This window comes from Acromyrmex echinatior, chromosome 2 (genome assembly GCF_024713525.1).
Source record: "Acromyrmex echinatior isolate Ae372 chromosome 2, ASM2471352v2, whole genome shotgun sequence".
Taxonomy (NCBI): Eukaryota; Metazoa; Arthropoda; class Insecta; order Hymenoptera; family Formicidae; genus Acromyrmex; species Acromyrmex echinatior.
The window spans coordinates 23,905,981-23,930,848 of record NC_141853.1 but is presented as its reverse complement, the minus strand read 5'-3'; the positions used below and the strand labels follow the sequence as shown (position 1 = coordinate 23,930,848).

Genomic DNA, 24,868 nt, shown 5'->3' with positions numbered 1-24,868 from the left:
GTATATTGCGATACAAAAAAATCATAAGATTTATGTATGCTTTTGCTCTTTTTCTGTTTCATAAATTTTTTAATTTACGTTAATTGTCATTTATGTATACAATGCGAATTGGAATGTCAATTCCAAGGAAGTTCCTTTGCCTTACGCACTTTCGCGATCGTCCGAGGAGGGGGCAGATAAAAGGGTCCTCTCCCCAATGTGCGATCTCACGTGCGGTTAGTCGAGGTTAGTCGTCATCAAATGAAAACATTATCCTTACCCCTCGTCTCCGCCTGTTGCTATAATATTTGCCTACTGCTAGCCAGTACCGTAATTCGGCAACATAAAGGGTCCCAAGAGCGACGACGTTTTGCCCGCGTGCGTACGTTCTGTGTACGTGTCGTACGTATCGTACCGTGCAAGAGCGAGAGAGACGGCCGTTACAATTATTATGCATAAGACCGTCGGCGAGGCTCTCCCATGTCAAAATATATTTATTGCTATTCCCTTGCCCGCGCCCATACCCTTGCCCCCTGCTCTTTACGTCGACCGCGGTGTGTCAGCCACCTTTGTTACCCTTTCATACGGTTATTACCCACTTGTATATCCGGCGAGCTCTATGCTCAAGAGAGGTCCGAGAAGAGAATCGCGCATCTTCTCTCCCTCTTTCTTCAATCTCTTTCTCTCTCCTCCCCCCCCCCCCTCCTCTGTCCTTTTTCTCTGTCGTCTCCAATCTTTCTCCCGCTCCGATTCATCGCTCATACACGTGCACGCGTACACTCGCGCGACGAGTTGCGTGCGTGCTCAGGGACGCATCTTCATTTCGGTAAGTCAAATATGAGAGTTAGGAACATCGATGTGTACGTGTATTGCGTGTTTTAGCAAAAAGAGAACAGATAGCGTAAACAGATTCGCAATAGGATATTCAATACGAGTTAAACTGTAACTTTTTCAATAGTATGTTATAGATCATATTATTTATTATAAAACTTCTATATTAATTCCATCATCGAATTAAAAAAATTTTAATATAATTAATATTACTTACTTCTTAACGCGAGAATTTTTCACTGCAAATATTAAAATGAGAACTGAATGTTTAGTTAATTTTTTAACGCTTGACAGAAATTAAAGCAGTCTCCCATTTCTATATGGAACAAGCTGAATTGAATAACATTTCACATTCTAACCAATTTCTTAAAACATAGAAAAATCTATGTACATATCTTATTTCTTTTTATATTTATCATTGTTACATAAAAAAATGTGTATAATTGCTGAAATGTCCCATCGCGTCATCTTTGATCTAGTGATATACGCAAAGATTAGATTTGCATGATTTTAGTGCAACCGGTGTCGCAAATCTTTTATGCATGCCGACCTAAGCGTCGTGTCGCGTCTCATTTGCATATTAACCCCTTCCGGCGTGGCTCGTCGCCGTCACGGGGTCGTGATCTGACTTAACGCCTTTTTGCCGCCACTACACACTGCTACCCTTTACAAGTCATGCGGGAAGTACCGAGAGTCGTGACAAATACGCGTATTATCTTTTTTTGTCCGATTCCGAATGGATTCCTAAGACCCTGACCTAACCATGGCGGTAAAGTGTAAATGAAATACTCGATTAAGGATTTTACATTTTCAAATCCAACTCTCTCACATGGCAGTCACGTCGTATGATCTGTAAAAAAATACTTGAATTCTAATTTTTTTTCATTGCGAATGACACTGAATTGTCATTTTTGCAATTTAGCAATTTTTAAAAAATAAATCAGATGAGATTAGAGAAAGACGAAAATAACACCGAACGCAATATTCTAGAATAGCTAGGATATTTTCATAAAACAGACATAGTGAAACTATGCACGAGCAAGAGTTAAGTGAAACGTGCGAATGCGTGGAAATGTTTCTCTCTTTATCTTATCTGGATCGTTTAAAAGGCGCGTTTAACGGCGTGCACGCAAATTACCCGTTACTTTTCTAATCTAAATCGATGCTCTTTGTTCACTTGGCGATAACTCGTGAATTACACCGATCTACACTTGGTCTCGCTTCCGTTAGAATGACAACGTGCCTACGGAAGGCGACCACCTTGAGTAGACGATCCGATCGTCTTATCGTGTACACCGTGAAACTCGTTGCGGACGAGAGCAAAAGATAATCACAGATATATATTCTCGAGTACTGTGCTTACTTGACTGTACTCTTGAACTGGTTGAAGCAGTTGCCTGAAGTCAGACTTACAACGAGATTATTCCTTCTTGAATAGTTATTTCTACACGGAAACACGAATTTATTTAAATATATAAAAATTTAGCTACAGATTTACATACAGATCTGAAAATAATTTTGTCAGAAAATAATTACGTGGGAATCTCGAACATGATAAGCAACTCTAGCAATTAGTTTGAGCGTTTTACATTTACATAATATTTTTACATAATATTTTAATCCAACAAAATTATTTTCAAATTTTTGAATTTTCTGTATACCTAGTTAAATTTTTATCTTTATTCGCCAATTTTTTTTTAGTAAAACCATCCTTTCCATATACGGACGTTAAAAAAAATTATACGTAAAATTAAAAAGATATAAAAATTATTAAATAAAATATAATATATACATTATTATATTTGGCGCAAATCGTTTCACAATTGAAAAAATGTTTTTCTTTTATCTTTATGTAAAAAATGCATAGAGTATTATCAATCTTTAACTATAAATCATCAAAGAGAACATTGAAAATTGAGATGCAATGTTGGAGTATCAGAAATATTTCACGCGAGTGATCACATTAAAAAAAAATCACGCGCGAGTAAAATAGGTGGATATTTACGGGATTCTAGATAAAATCTCCATTTTATAAAATTTTAACGACTAAAATTTAACGGATCTCTGAGCATTATCGCTTAAATTGTGCATTCCTATTAAGTTAATATCGAGAACTTTAGAGATTTCGTCAACGAGATATAAAATTTTAAATGTCACTTTCATGGAAATCGTGGCTTGCGAAATTGCGCGCGGCTACGAGAGTATATATATATATATATATATATATATATATATATATATGCACGCATACACACGTGAAAAATCTTCTCGATGCTCTTTCGGTTTGCGATACTGCCGGCGTCGTTACAGGACCGTGCCTTCCGCCTTTTATGAGATTATAAATCAATGGTAGCGCGCTTAATCGCCAAATAAAGGGAGATTAAATTGCGCCGACGAGGCATACCGGTCTCGTGCGTCTTGGAGTAAGCAGAAGACAGATATAAAACCTGGAGCTTTTATATATTCGAAGGGACCCTCGATTATAATACGCGATTATTTAACCGCGAGTTCTGACTTGACGATTGTTCATTCTTATTTCAAGAGAAATCATACATTTATTTAAATATATTGCTAGTGAATCTTAATGATTAAATATTTCACATTAACGTTAAACGTATAATAAAGTGTTAGTTACAAGAAAGAAGATTCTTACGAGAAAAGAAACATTGTTTCGCTGCACGTTTTCATCCAAATGACTTATTTAATATCGTGATACGTTTTTTTTCCGCCTAGACGTTAAGGAATTATAATACAATATGTTTTTTTGGACTTGCAGAAAAGTCCTGAATAAGTAAATTATCACATGTATCACGATCTAGATGACCATGCACGATCTCGTCAATCACGCAACATGTCTGGCAAAACGCAATGCGAATATAAACTACTTATTGTTAGTCACAATTGCGTGCAATATGCTTCTTTGAATATATATATAATACGCGCGCATATTCTTCATTGTTTAAAGTGTTAGTGTTTTCATATTTCACGAAAACATATTTATCGTTGAGCTTTTCCGCGTTAATTCATTCCTTATCGCACGTACAGTGCACAATTCAAAGTATGATGACACAACGATTGGTTTTCCTGTCGAAGTCGGCCACGGATTTTTTTTCCTCCAAGTTGCTCGACCGCTCGTAACGTTACGTATTCATTTGGCGCTTCGGAACGTGCCGCTCGCGAAACGCATTGCGTCTTCGTGGAAGCAGCTGCTCTCGCACAGAGCTAGAGCTCTGGCACATGTACAGTCACATGCACGAAGACATAACGCGGGCATAACGAATCACAGTCACTTCCGAGAGGAGCACCCATCACGATTCCCACAAGTGCGAGAGGGTCGCGCGCGGCGACCGTTCTCGATCGACTCTCGAGTGGCGGACGCAAAATCGCTGTTAAAAATCGGATCGGTCACGGCTCGAGGAGGCAGACAATGTCATCTTATACGACGTGGCTACCTGCGCCATCGTAGCGTTTATGCGCTTCGCGCTCCTCGATGGGATGAACTCGCTCTAACACGAGGCTAAACTGTCGCGATAAATGATACTCTGGAAGGTTATTAATTGTCTTTGGTTCCCGACCGGGTGCATTGTGGATCGCGAAAACATATTAACCGAAAAGGAACTCCGCTGCCTACCTTGCCATATGCTCGCGGGCGAGCGACCGTATATATATATACAGGGTGTGATGAAAAATCATTCGCTCAAAAAATTCTTTAGAAACGGAAGATTTGAAGGCGACTTATTATTAAAGATTTCATTGTGTGTTTTCTTTTTTCTCTTTTTCATTAAAATTCGATATCTTGAGTTAATCATAGCACGATTTAAATCTGTTACGAATACAGCTTACTTAGATTTTTTATTGAATTTTTATTTATCCATAAAATTTAAAAAGTTAAAAGATTTGTTTCTGACTGATTAAAAATTATATAGACTCATATAGTCAAAACAACTATCGTTGTCACAACTGTGATTGTCGTATTGTCTGTATAGCTATTTTTGTAAAAGAACGCCGCTTTCTACACCCTATATACAGACGCATCGATACATCTGTATATAGTTCCATTGAGAATGTGCAAGCTGATACACAAGGATCATTTTTCAAGGATTCGACGGGTCTGTAAAATGTGAATGAGCGATCTACCATCCATCAAGAGGATCGTTAAAAACGCATCGATACAAATTGTGTTCTCCTTCATTTCTAGAACTTTTCCAGAACCAATATAATGTATTCTGCGCACCTAATGTATTCGTTTTTAAGGCTTTTCCTGTCGTCTTATAATATGACAAATTGCATTCTCTTCCTCTTGAACATATATATATATATATATATATATATATGTGTGTGTGTGTGTGTGTGTGTGTGTGTGTGTAGTAAACATATGATAAATTATAGGCATTTGCAAAAATTCTAAGCTTTGCAATTTTTGCTGAATCCAACATTGAAAACTGGTGGTCAAAGTAGAACACATTTCTGAACATAAATTGAAATATGAAACATTTTCAATAATTATATGGGTGCGGTGAAGATTTAACTATCCATATATCTTATACCTACAGCAAGTAAGCCATTTTAGAATTATCTTAATTTTTTTTCTTTATCACGAATAACGATAATTGATCTAATTTATTAATAATTAATAACACTAGACATAAAAGTGCATTCAGTACAAAATCTATGCAGAATTTACACTTAAAAGAGATTTTATTTAAAATTGCTGAAACATTTTTCCATACAGAAAGAAAGATTTTACTGGAGTATCTAAATATTTAGCTGTGGATATGAAAATAATTTTATTGAACATGTCAAAATAAATTAATATGTAGAACGCTTAAACATTGATGACAATGCTGCAAAAAGTTGTAACATTCTATAAGCAACCAGATTGAGCGTTCTACATACTTATCTTGAGCCAAACAAAATTATTTTCAGATCTGTATGTAATTATACTAAATTTTTAGATACTTCAGCAATACCGTTCTTTCCGAACAAGAATATTTTTTCTTAAATTAGCTTTTAAAACGAGGAATTTTATTATTTAACATAAAATTGTTATACAATTTCTGCGAAAAAGAATATTTTACGGATTGTTCATGAAGTTTCGTTTAGACCATCTAAAAAGTCATTAAAGACTTTCCATCCTATGTATTGTTCATGCTTGGTGAGAGAACCAGTTTTCTTAAAGTCTTTTCTTATCGCTCATCTCCATCGTTTTGCCGAAGACTTTTCGTATTCATGTGTGTTCGCGCAAGATCCTGTTTATTTTATGTAATCCGGTAATAGTCGATTATATACGCCGTACGCATTTATTTGAGTGTAATTCTTCCGCGCATAATTAAGCATCGATAACATCGAGACGAGGTACTTTCGTGCACAAATGCGTGCGCGCGCGCGCGAGCGAGTGTACTCAAACGCGTATCTCGGGTGATATATCGACTCCTTCTTTCGAGTAGATTCATTGACTCATTAACGCACTGAGAAAAATCGCCGGCCGTATATCACGACCCGGACAGTAATCAAGTGCTCATTCTTAACGCGCTGTGTAATAAATATGTGAATTAATACACCTCCGATTAATTATATCGCGCAAACTGCGTTTCTAATGTGTACTCTCGTTGCCGCGAAGAATTATAACGGCGGACGCGCCTGCGAATGTCATGGAAAAATGATTATACCCAGTTTGCGCAAAGTGTCCTGTAAACGAGATTCCTCGGATGGTATATTAGAAAGTATACCGAATTAGCATCCTCAAGCGTAAGCGATCGCCGTTTATCTATCTTCGTAGAATACATGTAGGGTACTGAAAGTTATCTACCTTCTTTAATTCTCCGAAGCTGATGATCAGTGGAACTATTAGACCCACTTGATTATAAATGTCTTTGTCAAAAATGTCAAACAATTCAATTTTCTTTACGTTATATCTCCAAAAATTTAGATTATTCTTATTAAAATATTTAATATTCATTCTTTTTTTTTTGGTTTCACGAAATTAATAAATATCTTTTAATTAATATAAATTAAATTAAGGTTTTGTATATCCAGCATCAGTAATTGTATTATAGATTGGCTCAAGAAAAACCAAAATTAAAAAGCTAAGCCGCAAAAAGAATCGGATATAAAGAAACATTATAAACTATTGTCTTGATGATAATCATTGTTGTATTGACGATGATGATGCTACTAATTTTATCATTCTATATCTCTCTTCGTCAAACAATTTTTCTTCCTCTGGCAGCAACTGTCGCAAGTGATCGAGATGCTGTCGTAATCTTTTCATTTCTTCTTATGTCGCTTGTACCTCGCGCTCGTGACCCATATGAATCACATGCGCTTTTTACTACAAGTCATCGTTCACATCCTGATACGAGAACTTTGCACTGATGTGAACTAGTTCGAGGTTCAAGAAAATTATTTGTCTCAATATAGAAAACACATTACGTAATTAGCTTCATTTACATTTTATTCTCAAGGAAATAGTAATTTAACACTATTAGGGAAAAGAAAAAACTCAATTATCCAAGTGAAAATTTCCGATGAGATACTAAATACCAGTATTGGTAAAACATTGGGATAGCAATGGGCCAAGGTTTGGAATACAGTACTATTAGAGTACTATTACAGTACGGGATTACAATATTATAACAGTATCCAGAATTAGTATATATATTATAGCTAATATCGACATTGATTTTTAATATTGTAACAATACTGTAACAAAAATCGTTACTGATTCATAATATATTGCAACAGTATCAAGTATTAATATCAATTTTTAATATTATAATAATACTAATACTGTGTAAAAAGTCCGTACTAATTCAAAAAAAAAAAGGTTACAGCTTTAGCTTTAACTTCAAACGGAGAAGGCAGAAGTGAAAATGCCCGCATTTTACAATTATATGTCGTAAACATATTTTTCACATTTTTTTCGACGAATCTGCGTAAAAATTGTTATTTATTTCCACCATAAAGGGTATAAAAGAGAAAGAAATTTCGTCGATTACGAAAATGATGATCAAGCGGCGCATAAAGTCGACACGGAGAAAGGGTTGTAACGACAGTAGCAGGGGTAAGAAACAACAAAGAAAGCGCTCCCGACTCTCAGGTCAAAAAACACCTCATAAAGGGATAAACGTCACACAGGATTCGTGTTTAATGGCGCGTAAACTACGATATGCCTCCGTCTGCAGGTATATGGGCGGCATAGACGCGTGTGAGCACGCACACGGGAGGCTCAGGACGTGACCCTTCCGGTTTCATCGTCATCGTTGTCGCTATCGAGGCCTGTAAGTTGATATTTGGAGCAGGTACGGCAAGTCGATCGACTTCATTAACGCACCGATGCCAAGCAAATATTGACTCTATCCACAGAAACTGGGGTACGAGGTACCACGTGTTTACACTGTTGGCTCCCCCATGACCCCCTTTTCTTCTTTGAGTTCTTACTCTTCTCTCGTTTCACTTGTTCACTGCATTGCACCACGAACTGTGATCTATCGAAGTCAACGATATCGATAACGACTAAATAGTTCGACTAAATTGAAAGAAATCACGCCAATTGTTTTGCTCTCGCGTCGTCGCATCGATGCACGTATTGGCCACTGATTGCGTTCAGCAGAATGTTTATTTTCCAACTATAGGAAGTTTCCTTCGCTAAAATAAAATAATTCTCATAGATATAACAAAAGCTCGCAGTAACGTTAATGCAATATTGCTGAAATGTTGTTGGAACGATCTGTATGGAATTTTTCTAGATTTAAAAGTATATAATGGAATCAGCACAAAAAAAAACTTTAAATAGTTGCCAGATAAACATTCTGCTGAAGCGACTATTGATTGAAATGTTCTCCGATATTGTACGCGAATACGTGAATTTGTATGCGAGACAAACCGGCAGGGTCGAGCAGATATTTCGAAGTCAACGCAACTTCGCGTACAAAGAGATCGATCCGTCGCAATGAAATAAATTAACCTTGGCCCACATCAATCCCCATGGACTATCTGCCGATAACAGTTACAACGTGATTTTTCGTAAAATCAATAGGATCAGCCATGTAAATGGTACGGTTTACCGGTTACGGCGCGACGTAACCGCGATCATCCACCGCGTAGGCCTGACTTTCGCGCTCTCTGTGATTTATTGCAAATCACGGCACATACATCGCTTGCTTCTCGAAGGTATACTGTTCCCCTCGGTTATTAGGGCGATGGAATTTTTTACGCTACGCTTGCAATTGCTCCACCTCCGACGCTCGCATCTCGGCCTTTACCTCTCGCGTCTCGACCTTTCGCGCTTATTGTTTTCTTCGTATTCCCGACGTGCATCTTGCGCCGTTCCTATATCTGTTCGTTCGAGAGCACGCGCGATCCGGTGGCTCCGTTATACGTATACTTTGCTCTATTTGGTTTTGTATTAGGTTTCTCGTTGCTCGAACTCTTAAACCCACTTAGAATCGAGTCTCGGGCTCAAATGCGTTAGAAATGTCGGGAAATAGTCGGTCGAGATCTTCACACCGAATGTTTTCAGCACGAACATTTTAAAAAGATATTACAAAAATACATTATTTAAATCCTGTAATTTATTTGAATTACCTTGCTTAAACAGTATACTTTAGAAATCGTATACTTTCTTATTTTACATATGACGTTATTTATATTAATTTGGTTTGTTACAAATGTTTTAAAATTTAAATCTATATAATATATAAAGGAGAATATACGAGTCAAGACGAGGTTCTTAAAAAATGGCATTGCAATTAGCATCGAAATTGGCACAGACATGCGGACGTTAAAATCACCAGCTGATTAATTGATCATTCTGATGATTGTCATAAACAAAATTTGGCCGATCAAGAGAGCAGATCAAATAGGAAAGAGAGGAAGAATTCTTTGCTTCATCAACGAGCGAAGGAGGAAGGTTAGCGGATGTTAAATAATTGCATTGTGAAAAAACTTAAAACCTTAACGAAGCTACGAACCGACTTTTCCTTCTCGTCGGCGACGTGCGCGAGATCGTGTCGTATCGGAGCTCTAATTAGAATCACTTCGAATTCTCGTTAAACTAGTTTTTTTTTCCTTCCATTCAACAGCATTCTTTCAAGGAACTTTATTTTCCGGATTGAATACACCAACTTAAACGACTACCGGTCACAGTATATTTTTAAATCAACGAGATCCGCAGGTGATCTCCGTCCCAAAACGCTCACCAGTGTTCGCGGCGGACAAATGCAGTTAATTTTTTGCATGTACTCTTAACGTATCATTTGACATGCGCAGCTTGTCACGATATAGTGTCAAGAAATATTTACAATACAAACCAAGGATCGGAAACGTCAACTTTTCACAGAGGCTATTTTAGCCTAAAATTAAAATTTCCCATCTTTTTCTCACCTTTACTTTCTCTACATGTCTTTTGCGAACTGTAAACCTGTATTTTGCACTCATTATCGAAAAAAAAGAAGACACGTGGCGATTAAATTATAATTTAATCGTTTTTAACTATGCCAAAAACCAAATCATGTATATATATATATACCTCAAATACAACTTTATAAAGTTATGATTCAAACTTCAAGATCTGGTTTCTCCGGTTTTTCTAGTAATTTAGAAGCAGAAATTTTTATACCGCGATGATCGAAATACTCGCGCGACGAGGAACATCGACCATAACATTCTTATCGGATCATCAATGGTCTAATTTTATTCCAGTTTATTCGAAAAATAGGTTCCTCGCTCCGACACAGTCGAGGCAGATGGCACCGTTTGCCGAGATAACGCTGATTTATGACACGCCAGTGGGTTAAAACGGGTTTCGATTCGAGTGTTACGAGAGAAGGTGGGGAAACATAGATTCAGGAAAGAAGAGAACCTAATGATTTTTCAGATATCCATTTCATGCCCATAGGCGAAGATCTAATCGACCCAAAAAAATACCGAATCTCTACCGAAAGATATACACAAAATACTCTTATATGAACGTGATATATCATTGTGAATTTACGTTGCGCTTTATGTAGTGTAGTATAGATGTAATAGATATAGACTGCGCATTCTCTGATCTTAACTTTTGTGCTTCGTTAGAAAGAATTTAATATCAGACTGAAAAAAATTTCTAGTTGAAAATGAATAAACCAAAAAATTCTCATCAATTAGAATTCTAGTTGTCTCAAGTAGAATTATAATAGAATTAATCAGAAAATTCTAATTTATCCATCATCAGAATTCCATTTAATGTAACCAGACTTTTTCTTCCAGTCCAGCATCTCTTTTCAACTTTAGCATACTCGAAAGAGAGAAAGAGAAAAAGAGATATGCTTCGAGTTACTTCACTCGTTCTATTGATAACAACTTCATAAGAATGTACAGTCTATTATGTATGGTATAATCTAAAAATACTTAGGCGACTTCATCAACAGAATAAAAACAACGAGAATAAAAACCGAGATCAATAGATGTGACTCAGGATTTTCTCCATATTATCACTGTTAGCATACCCTTAATCGAAACTTCAACATATTTCCAATTACTTTTCTCGTACTCCAAATCCTGTTCGAATATCCGTAAGATATCGTGGGAGGAATAAAAATCGAAGCGAACGTTGAAAACCGGTTCGCCGCCCCACCATCTCGTAACACCGCACTTTATTCTTCCAAGGATGAGCCGAAGTAACTGACTCTGATCTAACTGACTATATCTCGTTCGAATAACTTCTATAATTTCTATAATTGCAGATGAACCAACAGTGCAGGGTATGCGACGAACCCGCAGCGGGGTTTCATTTCGGAGCGTTCACATGCGAGGGTTGCAAGGTAAGAAGAATCAGATAATGATGAAATTTTCTAAATAATGAGATTGCCAGATATAAATCCCGGTTACATTTCGCGTACGCGGACTTTGTAATGTGACACCAAGAATTCACACGACGACATCTCGTCGTACACTCCGTTCATTGTCGAGTCGCACGTTATGTAACATTTGTGATGCAAATTCTACACTTTAAAGAATAACACAAGCCTAATTACGAAGTCGAGCGTGACAGTTTCCATCACGTTTTTAAGGAATAAGTAAATAATTCTATCTTCACATGACGCGAAATAATAACTCGAACTTCGCAATACATGGTTGAAAGAAAATCAGTAAAGGATTAAATAAATGATTTAAAAGATAAAGAAGATATCTATGCGAAAAAGTATATTTATATAAGTAGGTTTCCGGAAAATATCAGACAAGACTTTTCTACTTTCTAAACGACTCTAAAAATATATAAGTTATTTAGACTTTACAATAGGAATTCTCTTTCAGAAACATTAATTATTTAGATCTTACGATAACAATACTCTTTCGATCATCTGTTCTTATAAAAACAGATAAATACAATAAAAGCTTAGTCAGAGAGAAAAATGTACAAAATACATAAGATGACAATATAATAATTCAATAGCAAAAAAAACTATTATCGCGCGTGCATGATGTTTTGTACAAAATTTGAATGTTTTAGATTATAAATTAATAAAGATTGCATATGAAACAAATTAAGGAAAGATATACAGTCAAAAAGATGACTATTTTTACAAATTTTTGTGAAACTATTCATTTTTTAATAGTATTTTTATCAATATTTTATATTAGTGAGTATTATATAAAATTTTGTTTAAAAATAATTAAAAATATTAACAAATAACTGGCGCTAACAGAACTGTTGACGCCAAACTTATCCGTAGAATTCAGTTTATCTGAAACAAAAAAATTCAATCAAATCTATGATTGATTTTCCCCTCCCTTTTTTTTTGTAATATAATTTCTATCATTAACGAACAAATAATGTAATATTACACACACAAAATTCAGAAAAAAAAGATAAATATAGATTTCGAACGTACTATTTTGAGAAGAAATATAATAAAATGAGACGGTGATTTATTACCGATTCGTCTTCGGAAAGACAATCATCGACAAAAAGCGGGCGGAAGTAGTTTCTACGGTATTAACCTGCTGCGAAGACTTCGTGAAGTCGTAAAAATCGATACACCGGGAATGAGTTGACGTATGCGATGCGTGCACGCGTTTCGCACTCTAGTTTAAAGAAGAAGCAACTCAAATAAGCCATGACGAATGCGAAAACGAAAAGATTGCTGTGGTAGGGATCCTCGTGGTAATCACGGTCAACGAAAAGAGGTGAGAAAGTCCGATATGTGAAAAAGGCGAGCACACGAGAAGTAACTGAAAAAAAAACTTCTGCCCGGTTCGAATCCGTAAGTGGACGAGAGACTCGAGCGCGACCAATCGATTATCTTGGATCGTCCCCATTCAAAGTTTTGCGTTGCGGTGAATCGCGATGAGTGTTCTGGAAATAACGACGTATGGGTTGATAACATATCTCGAAAATGCACCGCTGTGTGTTTACCTCCACCGCATCGCAACAATCGCATAGTAAAAGATGATTCAATTTTTCTTTACCGCTTTATTCTGTCCTGTCACTCTGCAGCAACAATTTGACGACGTTACGAAACAAATTCTTCGAAAAATCGTCTTGAAGGAACCGACGTGTCTGTTTCTCTGAGACAAATATGGAATACGCTCAGAAACGGAAAGCTACGAAAGAAGGGATCTTGTCTCGATCGCGGTTCACTTCCGCGTGTCGAACGAGGGTCGACACAGTAGGGAGTAATGTTCAACAGGTGGATTCCGGGTTGTGCACGTGCGTCGGAATGCGTACGCCTATAGTACGCAAGCACGCATATTGTACCGACAAACTACGACGACGACGATGATCGCGTCTCGTTAGATCGCGCTTTAGGTCTTCGAGGGATGTTGACCCTTGGCTCTCGTCCTTTCATCCCACTAATGTGTGCTATACACCGTAGAATATCAGTACCGCATACTAAGTGACCCATCCGATAGTAATTGGACCTCATTAAGGCAACAACGGGTTACTCCGGCTCGCGCGTTCGGTTTCCCGGAGACGGAGTAGCAGATAACGCCTTTTAGGTCAATTAGACTCTCCTCTTGAAGGAAAATAAACTGAGAGACTCTAGGAAGGAGGATATATCGCTATGCCAGGATCTGAAAGAAACGGTTGAGTGTCTCAATCGTCAAAAATCAATTTGTCAAAAATCTATCGTGGGTTGTTTTTTGCAGCATTTTTAAATAACGGTATCGAAATTAACCTCAATTTGTATCACATATAAGAAAGGTTTTATTAATCAGAATTAATCATAAATTTTTGAACGACATGAAACCAACTCTTACATTTCTTTCCGTTACGTTTACGATCACTAGTCATCGATTTGCGATGTAGTCATTATCATTCATATGTAAGTGAAATTAATTTAAATGCTCCGTTTCGCATGTTTAATTAATGATCGTGGATGGCCCGATATGATTGTACGAAATGCAATACCGTTCGAGAAATTAATATCACCATCATATCGCGTACGTCATTTTAGTTGTATGACTATATACCAGCGGAAGGGACGCCATGTGGATGCTCTCACAGAGTTTCGATGCTATCGCGAGAAATATAACGGCGTCGTCATCGTGGTCCTGATATGGAAAGAACAGAAGAAGGATGAGAAGGAAGACGGTACGAAAATGTAGCGGCGAGAATTATGCGCATGCACATTAACACGCAACAAGCATCACAAGTGCACACTAAAGTCTGGTTTTTCATTTTCTGATTAAATTGTGGTTAGACTTAATCTGATGATAATACAAATTTCTGTTTTTCTGGCCATTCATGGTCAATCACTTTTAAAGTTACCATTACGAAACCATCAGTTTAACGTTAATCATAGCTGGAAAACACAATTTTTACGTCGTTATCAATTAAGATTACGTCTAAATTAGAAGTTAACCAGAAAATTAAAAATCGGTTCTTAGTTCTATAATCTTCAGTTTCTAGCTTAAGGTTTCAAGTCCAAGTTTTTAGTCTCTTCACGGAACAAACGTTTGAAAATATTTGAAATAATTTAACGGTTAGGTCGTTGCGCACCGCGGTCACGGACGAAGAAACGAGGGACATTCATTAGCATACTAACGACTGCCTCGAATTCTCTGCGTAACATCGAGAAGAGGGCGATCTTTCCCGTTCCCTTCTATTTTCTTCGCGCACGACGACGATGGCAAAGCAAACGATGACGATTACAGGTCCATTTCACTACACCTCTACACCTTTCCTCTAAATCTTTCCGGTTTCTTCGTATTTTTAGTATCGCGAAAAGAATGTGCACGTATTCTGCACTTATAAAAAAATTAAAAATACATATAATGTCCTCAAAAATATATGAAGAGTAAATCGATTATTAATTGAGCGATATCAATATTGATCGGTATCTTTAATGTATATCTCCTGCAATTATAAAAATAAGATGTTCTTTTGTCAATTCATGTCGAGGAACAAAATAAATTCGAAGGCAACGAAACGAATCTAGAGTCAATATGTGGTAAGTAAAATAAATGCAAATGTCAGCCATAGAAGGCTTTTGCTTCTTTTAAGTAAGAGAATACCGCGGCTAATTGCGCCATAATGTAAATAATTCGTGCGTGGACGATGCGTCCCTGTTTCACGCCTTGATTTCTCGGAGTATATCGACAAAATTTCACATTTGTCGTTCTGAACGCGTTCAAATAAAGGAGAGTCAGGTCGTTTGAAGGCCGAGCGTGAAGCAGAGCCGCAGGCAGGATCGCCAAAAGACACCAAATTCGTTGTGACGCGTCGCAATATGGATGCGAGCGAATGGCTTAACTTCTTCCACTCTCGTTCCTCTCGTTCAGCTTCGTTGTTCAGTCAGCCCCGGTGCACTAATTTGCAGAATCTCGTTCGCTTGTTAAGAGAATCGTGCGCCGGAAGGCGACCGAGATTCAGGTCAGGCGTCGCGTTTATTTATGATGCAAATGCCATTGTTTTTCGGGGCCTCAACGGCCTGCGCATTATGCGCGACCGACATCGTAAAAATTCTTTAACGCTTCTCGCCTTGCTCCTCTCCCTCTCTTCGATTGAAAAAAAATGGCGCATGATTCAGGGGACGCGTTTATTCATCGTTCGACAATGAGGACCCGACGTCCGAAAAGTCGAAAGCACGACGACGACCGATCGAGGACAGTTGAGGCACAAAAGCGTCATTCCTGTGACCAAAAGTAGTCTGGACTACTTTTCAGGCGAAGGAGTCATCACATTAAACTCCGATTTTTTACGATCTCAGCCGGGTATACGCCAAGTTTCCGGCGACGACGAGAATCCGAAAAGACACTTAGGCGAGTAACAATGATTTCCGGCGAGCGATACACGATCGAACGGCGGAAAAGGATGAGACGTTTCAAAGAGTCGACAATGCACGTAGGCAGTGCATAGAAATTGTCCTTCGAATGTTCAAGCGTATCATAACGAATCGCAATATTCATTTGGATAATCTAACGATTATACACTTGAATTTCTATTAAATCAGGGAAGCAATTTGACGAGATAAAATAACACGTAAAGATAATAGACATAATATGAAATGTCTTGAGAGATTAAACGGATATAAAAAAGATATTGCCGTTACGGTCACCAAAAGATTAAAACGTGAACAGATGGCTAGCGATTAAGCACACACTTAAGGAAAATCAAGGAGTACGTTCAGAGTCTTTGACGACGGCGAGCGGAACGAAAGTGGCAGTCCAGCGAAGGAGATAACACTCTGAGAATAGTATGGTAAAAATTGTTCGGCCGTTCGATTTCCTCGAGCACCGACGATTTCTCGGCCGCAATAGATTGTCGGAGTCCTGTCACGAACGACAGATTAAGCGACCAGTTTGGATTTTCCCTTTTTCGTGCTAGCTCCGAGTATACCAGTCCACTCTCGTACAACGATATATATCGGCTCGTGACGCCCTTTAGACACCGCCATCGGGTAGGTCCACATCTCATATGTCACCGTCGAGAATAGCGTTCTCCTTTTGTCGCAACCAATTCACCTCGTGAATCGCGGTGATTCGCACAAAATCGCAATAGTCAGTAAAGAAAAACCGAGTTTTTTACTTCATCGATTGATCAATCGCGTTATGCGTAAATACAACTTTTACGAAGCAAAGTTGTTGCATCTGCACATAATGCGATTGATCAATTGATGAATTAAAAAGTATATAGTAGTAGTTGAAAACGCGCTTTTATCTCTGAAATTCTATAATATGCGTAACGTAAAGTGTAGTATGTTAACATCGTAAGCGCGTTCTGAATATGGACCTATGTATGCATTAAGCAAGGAAAAGGATTGTTTTAACTATTTAAAAAATTAACTATACAGATCTAAATTTTTTGATAGAAATAATTTTGTTTACTAAACAAAAAAAATTATGTAGGACGCTTAAACCGATTGTTACAATATCAAAATTTTTTTCAGTATTGCTTAAGTATCCTACACAATTATTTTAATAGTCCAACAAAATTATTTTTCGATCTGCATTCTGATAAATTTTGAGATACTTCAGTAAAATCGGTTTTCCCGTGTGACTATTATTATTATTGGATATAAGAGAACAAAATGAATTATACAATACACGGAAGAGAAAAAAAGAAGAAGAAGGATGAAAAAATATGCACCGTGATAAGAAAAGATGTGTTCAAGGAATATTAACATTCGTATTAAGAACACCGTAAAGCTGATTATGGACCCAATCTTTTCACGATATCTCTACTGGTACAATTAGCTCTCTCGTAAAGCGACATTAAGATGGCCATAAGGTGGCGCATGTTAACATGCGTCACGGCAAGAATCCGCGAGTAGTTTGCAGTTCCTTCTCGCGCCTGCCTTCCTAGCCCTCGCCGCACATCGTATGTGTACGTACACGCGAAGCGGATCAGTCGCCGACTTCGTGGAAGCGCTTTTTAACTGCGACTATTACGTCTTCTAATTGCCGGCCATTTAAGTACCGCTGCGAAACAGATACCACGATACTGCGATACTGGGAGACTGGGAGACCGCGAGCGAAGAGCGCAAGATTCGAGGAGCTTAGCGCCGGTCTATGAGTCGTCGCTATGCACTCGAGTATTATCGAGTGCAGTCGTGCATTCGATAATTGCAGACGCGGCAGATTGTACCGGTTCAAGTTGTATTCAATTTTGGTAACGCTGAAACCCGCCCGATCTATCGTATGTGCTAGATCGCATATCAATATCATATCGTGAATTATTTCCGCTACATGACTAAAGTGAGACTGTAAAAGAATCATCGAATCGATTTGGCCGGTGATCATTTTGATCATCGAATATCTGCTAATTAATATAAATAAAAAAAAAAAAGGATTTTCGTTTTCGCTATTTTGCTCCATATCAGATACGTTTATGGATCTTACCTTTATTCTTACTTTTTTCATTATTCTTAGATTGTATCTTGCTCTCATGTTTTTTTCTTAAATTAAAAGTTTTTTTCTATGACAATTTTTTTAGTTGTGTCACTTCTAAAATAAATGAATAATGTATAAATATTCGCAATATATTTTACTTTTATAAGTTTAGGTTTGTGGATTTGCCAAGCCTAAATGACTATGTCCTAATGACAGATCAGTCACCCCAGCGGAAAAACCGCGACTTATTTTTCTCGTTGGGCGGCGTTGGTCAACACAACTCTGAAACATCACGGCGTCGTTCAGGAAGGAAACCGCGAACCGCGCTTCAGCACACCACGGTGATCAACCGATCGTATAAAGCGGCGATTTATGATCGGTATGAGTACAAGTACAGTAGAAGGAAAGAACTGCACACGTATGTGGGCCAAACCGCGCGGTGACCGTCGGTTTTATGCCCAGTTTACGAGCTAATAAATCGCGATCTATGAAAGGATCTGTCGATCCGACAACGTTTTACGCTGCCGCCTTGCCGACAACCGGCGCTTCGAATTATTGCTAAACTCGCAATTTCCAGAATGTCATCCTTATCCATTGTAAATTAAATCTTTGCCCGCGAAGAATAACACTGAAGAACGAATTTGAATCATTTCTTATATTCTCTTTCAGCAGCTAAAAATATACATAAGGATATATTTTTGCTATTTATTAGTCAATTTTTTTTCAACAAGTGTCGCGAGCTTTAAATAAAAAAATATCAAAGACGCCGAGATGGTCACGCGGCAATTGAAATGTTTAAGATTTGAACGATAATACTGCAACGTGAGGACGGTATCGGCATCGCGCAAAGGGTTGATACGATCGCGTGAACTAAATAGCAAAGTCCCACGAGCACGAACGACCAACCATTCTTGCATGTGGCCCAGTTCACGCCCGAGTGATCGCATCGTTCTGTTACTACACAAACGGCGCGCCCTTGGGAAGCAATAGTTAGCATTCAGCGGACGCGCGGCTTCGTAAGTCGTCTTCGTGGTCGTCGTTGTCGTCGTTGTCGTCGTCCTGCGCAACCGATGTCCAACCGCGACGTCGACCTCACGTTTACAAACGCGGTCGATCTTTTCAGAACGATCGCGTTACGCAAATGAAAGGAGACCGATTGGTGCAATCCTAACAAATTCGTCGAAGAGAAGAGAGTTAGCCGTTGCGACTAACCGCAATGAGCAAAAGAAACGGCAGCAAAGTGCGACGTGCGACAGGACGTCGCACGTACGTGTTGTCCTAAATGCATACATATGTAATTTACCTAAGCTGTCTTTGAAATGCAGACGAAGGGTTGCAGCCGGCTACCGTTACCGCGCGGGTCAATGAGGATTAACGAGAGCCCATCGCAAGTGTCACGTTCTCCACGTTCTCCACGTTCTCCAGATGTCTCGTCTCTTGGCTGTCACGGAGTCATAGAAATATAGTAAATTTAATCGGACACCTCTGTTTTTGACTTGTCCCTGATTTTTATCGCTGTCATTAATTGAGCTTGTTTAACACTTGTCGTTCTTTATATATTATTAATGCATATGCAGAGATATTCAGGATGGTGGTAAATAAAAACATGTTTTCTATCGTTCGCTAAAAGCACCTATCACTGTAGTTCATCGCAAACGGAAACTATTATAGCATCGTTTGCTCGAAACTTAACAGTACATATTCTATTACTTTTGCGTTAACGCGATAGACAGCGATAGGAGACTACCGTTTCCATTTATTGCTACGTAGTCGCCTAGATATACCTGAATTACATGATCGCGTTTTATGCTAGAGCAGACGCGAATTGCAGCTCCAATAACGAAAGTACATTAATGGACAATCAAGTTTAAAGTGGGATTGAAAACATGATTATTTCGTGTACGCGCGCGATGTTATTATTGTAGCTTTCTCCGATTTTTTCGTTCGCTTAAATGGAATATCAGAACTGCATCATTTATCAAGATCCTGGTTTACTATTTCCCCCCCCCCCAATAATCATGTCATCAAAATATGTTTGCATAAAAAACTACATATATAACACAAATTTCGGTTCTTCAACTCTTGACAGCCTAGAATGAAGAGAACAAGGAACTTTAATTTAACACACACGCACACATATACCCTCTCTCTTTTTCTCCGTAATTGTTTCCATGTCAGAAATATTAATACGAAAAAAAATTCAAGTAGAGCGCCATTTAAATGAGTGATAGCGCACTTCAATTCGCAAGATAATCCGAAAGGCTGGAATTAGATTAGAATGATAGAATAGGTAAATCATGGTAGAATATGTTCGCCAGAGACGCATAATAGTCCGAAGAAATAATTCTCGGGTTTGCGGTGATCCATTTTGCAGAGTTTTCAACTGTCTCCGTGAGTCGTATCTCTCCTCGCGCGTTCTTCACCGAGAGGAGTCTTATCTCTTCTCCTGAGAAGCGGATCTCGAGTATAGCTGTGCACGCATCCAGCGTCGTTCTTTTTCTCTCCCAAAGGCAAACGCGAATCGTCCTCGTGCATCAATCCGTACTCGTCTGTCCCAAGAAGAGACCAAGTATATATATATATATATTCGAGTGCTTCCTCTTCCTTTGAATTGAAGCGGATTCTAATGTAAGCAAATAGCTTCCGAGGACAAATCCCCGCGACCATATCGGCGTACCATAAAAATTTCTAACGTACGATCTTGCCGTTCTCAACACTGACTACCGTAAAAGCGAAGATAAAACGAAAGAGCGAACGTCGCGACGATTCTCTCTGGACGATTAACATCGTACTATAAGTACACTTTTTAAACATTTTAATTGTTCCGAAATATTATCTTATGATGTTCAAAATGTCGATTTATTTCAACTTGCTTTAATTATCATTGCTGTAAATTAAAATTTTGTTCTTTTATTTTTATTCTTTTTGCGAATAGGATTAACAAGGGGAACTAAATTCCATAGTAAAAAAAAAGCACAGATATAATATATAGTTGGAGAATAAATTTGGCAACGGATATCACCAAATATTGTAATTAATAACTATTATGTCAAACAAAATTTATCGCTAATATGTTTATACGCGTCAGCGGTGAAACGGAACGCAGTGCTACGGAATATTTTCCGCCTGCCGAGAGAGTACCGGTTTATTAAATTTTATCGCGCGCGTGCTTACTCTTCGGAGAAACAGACTTTCAAAATCCGCGAGAGAAAATCAGCATACAATAACCGGCGCCCATTGTTTCTGTAGTTAGGAACTGTCGTTGCGTGCCTATCTGCAATTCAATCAGTGCAATACCGTAGGATGTGGAAGCGTTCTGTGTCGCACGTGATAAACTGCCCCGCGAATGTGTAATACGTCTGAAACGTGATTTCTAAGATAACCACGATTGCGAAACTCCCGTTGAAATAACACGCCGATAATAATTTGCTACAATTTTGATTGCTACAATTAATTATATAATTCCCAACTCTTTTGAGTTAAATAACATTTTGTTATTTTCAACTTCCATGTATGTCGAAATATGAATCAATCTATTTCTGTGGCTAGTTCTAGAACAATGTCCATATCAACGTGTTTGTATGTATGTATTTAGTAAATGATTAATTAAGATCAGTATTGGTAATCAGTTCTTATTTTTAAGACCGTTTTAAGTTGCAGCCTTAACATATTATGAGTCAATCACAGAGCTGTATTAGCATTTCAATTACTTATTAAGATAATATCTTAAAATAAGAATTAGCTATCGACCTAAATTTGAGCCAAATTTAATATCATTTTCTTGAATTTTAATTCTTAAACTGTTTAATTCTCGAGCTAGATCAATTGTTTAAATTAACGGCGAATAATGAATAGTAGAGGTGTGACCTATAAAAATAATTCAAAATAACTCAAATTGAGTACAACTTGACATTATGAATGTAACAGTGTAAACCATCGCTTGACTAATTTTTTTATATTGAAACATATCACACAATTCATACATTATATACAAATAAAAGTGACGCGAATGTTTAGATCGGCGATGACACAAAAAATAGAAGCTTTGACATTACTATAATCGACTAAGATATTTTTTATCTTAACATTCCTGTGTCAAGACCTGTGCCAATGATCGCGCGAATGTTTTTCAATCGATCGAAGACAGGATACTCATCAATGCGCATTTGCATAGTTGATTTTGATTCGCAGAAATATCAGTGCCTCATCAAATCAACCATCGGCCATTTATCAACGATGACGCTCGCTAAGACTCGTCTCGATTAGAAATCACTCGAAACGAAAATGAGAGTGCTCTACGGTTGGAATAAATATGCGGAGCACACGAGGCTCAAGGTCCGTTCTACCGAGTGACGTCAGTGCGTCTCCGTCGGTCTTCGTTTCATTCGCAATTTCCACGATCTCGTTTCGCCAGATTTCTGGAGTCGAGCCAAATATCTGTGATGTCGAATGACCGCCCTTTCCGAATTTCGTAACGTTCTGCAGAAATTCATATAAATATCATGCATTTAATTTATAATATTATTTCTATAGGTCATACACATCTAAATCAAATAAAAAGTTAATATTGTTATAAACCGATACTGATTATTTATTCATGTATTACGAATGACCAATATCGGCTTGGGAATGGTATTAATTTTTTACTTGATTTCTATTTGTCAGAGTCTTTAATATATTAATATATTCTAAATATAATATTTTCTAAATATAATTTTATGTATAGCCTGTATAAATAATTTCATATACACACATATATATGCAGGATTGGGTAAATTAATGTGTTTTTTAAATTAAATTAAGTTAAAGTTAATGGGTTATAAAATTAATAAAATTAAGTTAAAAGTTGAAGGAATAAAGAATTAACTTAATAAAAGTTAAGTTAACATTGAATTAACTTAAGTTTTAAAAAAAAGTTATTTTTAAAGATCAGAATGTCCCCATTTTTCTTAAAATGAGATTATTTTAAATAACACTTACAAATATAGATTATTAGATAAATTTAATTTTATATTCACATGTAAGTTACTTATATATAATAAAAGTTACATCATAAGACGTTTTTGTCAAAATTTTGCGAGACAGAAGGATATATATTTGCATTATTTCTCTTTCTTTAATCTTTATCTAACTTTCTTTAAGTCCTAAAATGTCTGCTCATGCTTACGATTACATCGCTAATTTGTTACAAAAAATATACACAAAAATTTAGAAAATGGGTGCAGTACAACAATTCTTCATCTCAAGTTCATTTCATATTTATATTGTTAAAATATAATGTTTATAATGCCTAAAATTAGTGTGATTTAAATATTGAAACGGGAATTGACAAAATCTAGAGAATTAATAAAAATTAATTCTCTAGATTAATGTTTGACTTTATAGAAAAAAAAAATATTTGCATTAAGAGATATAGAAAAATTTTTAATTTAAAAAAAGCTACTAAATTAAAGTTTAAAATTAATTAAATTAAGTTAAAAATTAATGCATTTAAAATTAACTAAGTTAAGTTAAAAATTATTAACTTTTTATAACTTTTTTTTTAACTTTTAATGTTTTAACCAGTTATTACCCAACTGTGTATATATGTATTTCTACACATTAAATTCTATTTATAGATAATTGTTTTCGCAGTCTTCATTATCTAATTATATGTATTACTGTACAATGAACGTGCTTAAATTTAAATAAATGCGGAGTGCAATTCAACGATAATGAGAAACGGCAACAATGATTGCCTCTAGGCGATCTCTCGAGTTTCAATCCGGTAAAAAATGGTTATTCCCGATTATATAGTATTCCAGGTAAAACAAACTGTCGTATCGTCAAGTGTTTAAATTTCCTTACGTTGTGCTACGCTTTGCAGGTGCATTTCATTAGCGGATATAAGCAAATTGAACTTATCTTGAAAGCATCGGATGGATTCTGCGACGTGTAATGAAGCGGATCGTGATTTACGTGCATGTTTGATGCGCCTACATAATCGCAAGAATATACAATTACTCCGCGACGTGTAATGAACGCGGATCTACCATGAACGACGAACGACGAACGACGAACGATTAAAAATAGTCAGACGGATCCAGTTACGTTTTTATTTTACGCGGAACGCGTAACCGCCAACGCTCTTTCCTCTACTCACGTCAGCTCTATCCGGAATCCGTGGCGAAGCAAATTGCAGGATAATACGATCGAGAATAAGAGAAAAACCATTAGCGAGTCCATTACAGCATAGTCACGGCGGAAACACCGTCGTGACTATGTAATCGATTATTATTAGCACGGATGCGACCAGTTGGTAGCGTAGTGCCATGTAGTGCCACGTAGTGCCAAGACGCGAAATCCAGATCGTTGCGGATTACGGCACCGCGTCATCTTCTGGTCATGGCTGGGAAAGCCAGCGCGAACGAAGAAACGCGGGCAAAGGATGACCGGATGCGAAGAACAAGGATGACGTGAATACGATTTGTGCGTTGGTCCGCGACAGGCATCGAGTCAGCGTGTATCAGGGTCATTCGCCGATACGTGTATTCATGTGTTAATGTCGCGTTCGGTCGTGTTAATGACGAGTTTCGAGTTGCCGTAACAAAATCGACGATGACTATTCGTACACTCACAAACAAAATTCTTCGTTTACTAAATTTAATTTATCTTTATTTCTTTTCTCTTATTTGGAGAATGTACGTTTACAAATATAATATGTTCAACTTAAATACATACATTTTTCTTTTCGGAAAAAATA

General features: G+C 37.3%; 2 protein-coding genes across 8 annotated transcripts in view; one reads left to right on the top strand and one right to left on the bottom strand.

Annotated features, from left to right (window-relative positions):
- Positions 1-24,868, bottom strand: part of LOC147910662 (uncharacterized) — a 446,179-nt gene that overhangs the window by 233,107 nt on the left and 188,204 nt on the right. The gene's annotated exons all lie outside the window — the stretch shown is intronic.
- LOC105152952 (uncharacterized) overlaps positions 1-24,868 on the top strand; it is a 36,796-nt gene that overhangs the window by 1,748 nt on the left and 10,180 nt on the right. The window contains exon 2 of the mRNA XM_011067558.2: positions 11,535-11,612. Within this exon, the coding sequence (XP_011065860.2) occupies positions 11,535-11,612 (78 nt within the window). The remainder of the gene's footprint in view (positions 1-11,534; positions 11,613-24,868) is intronic.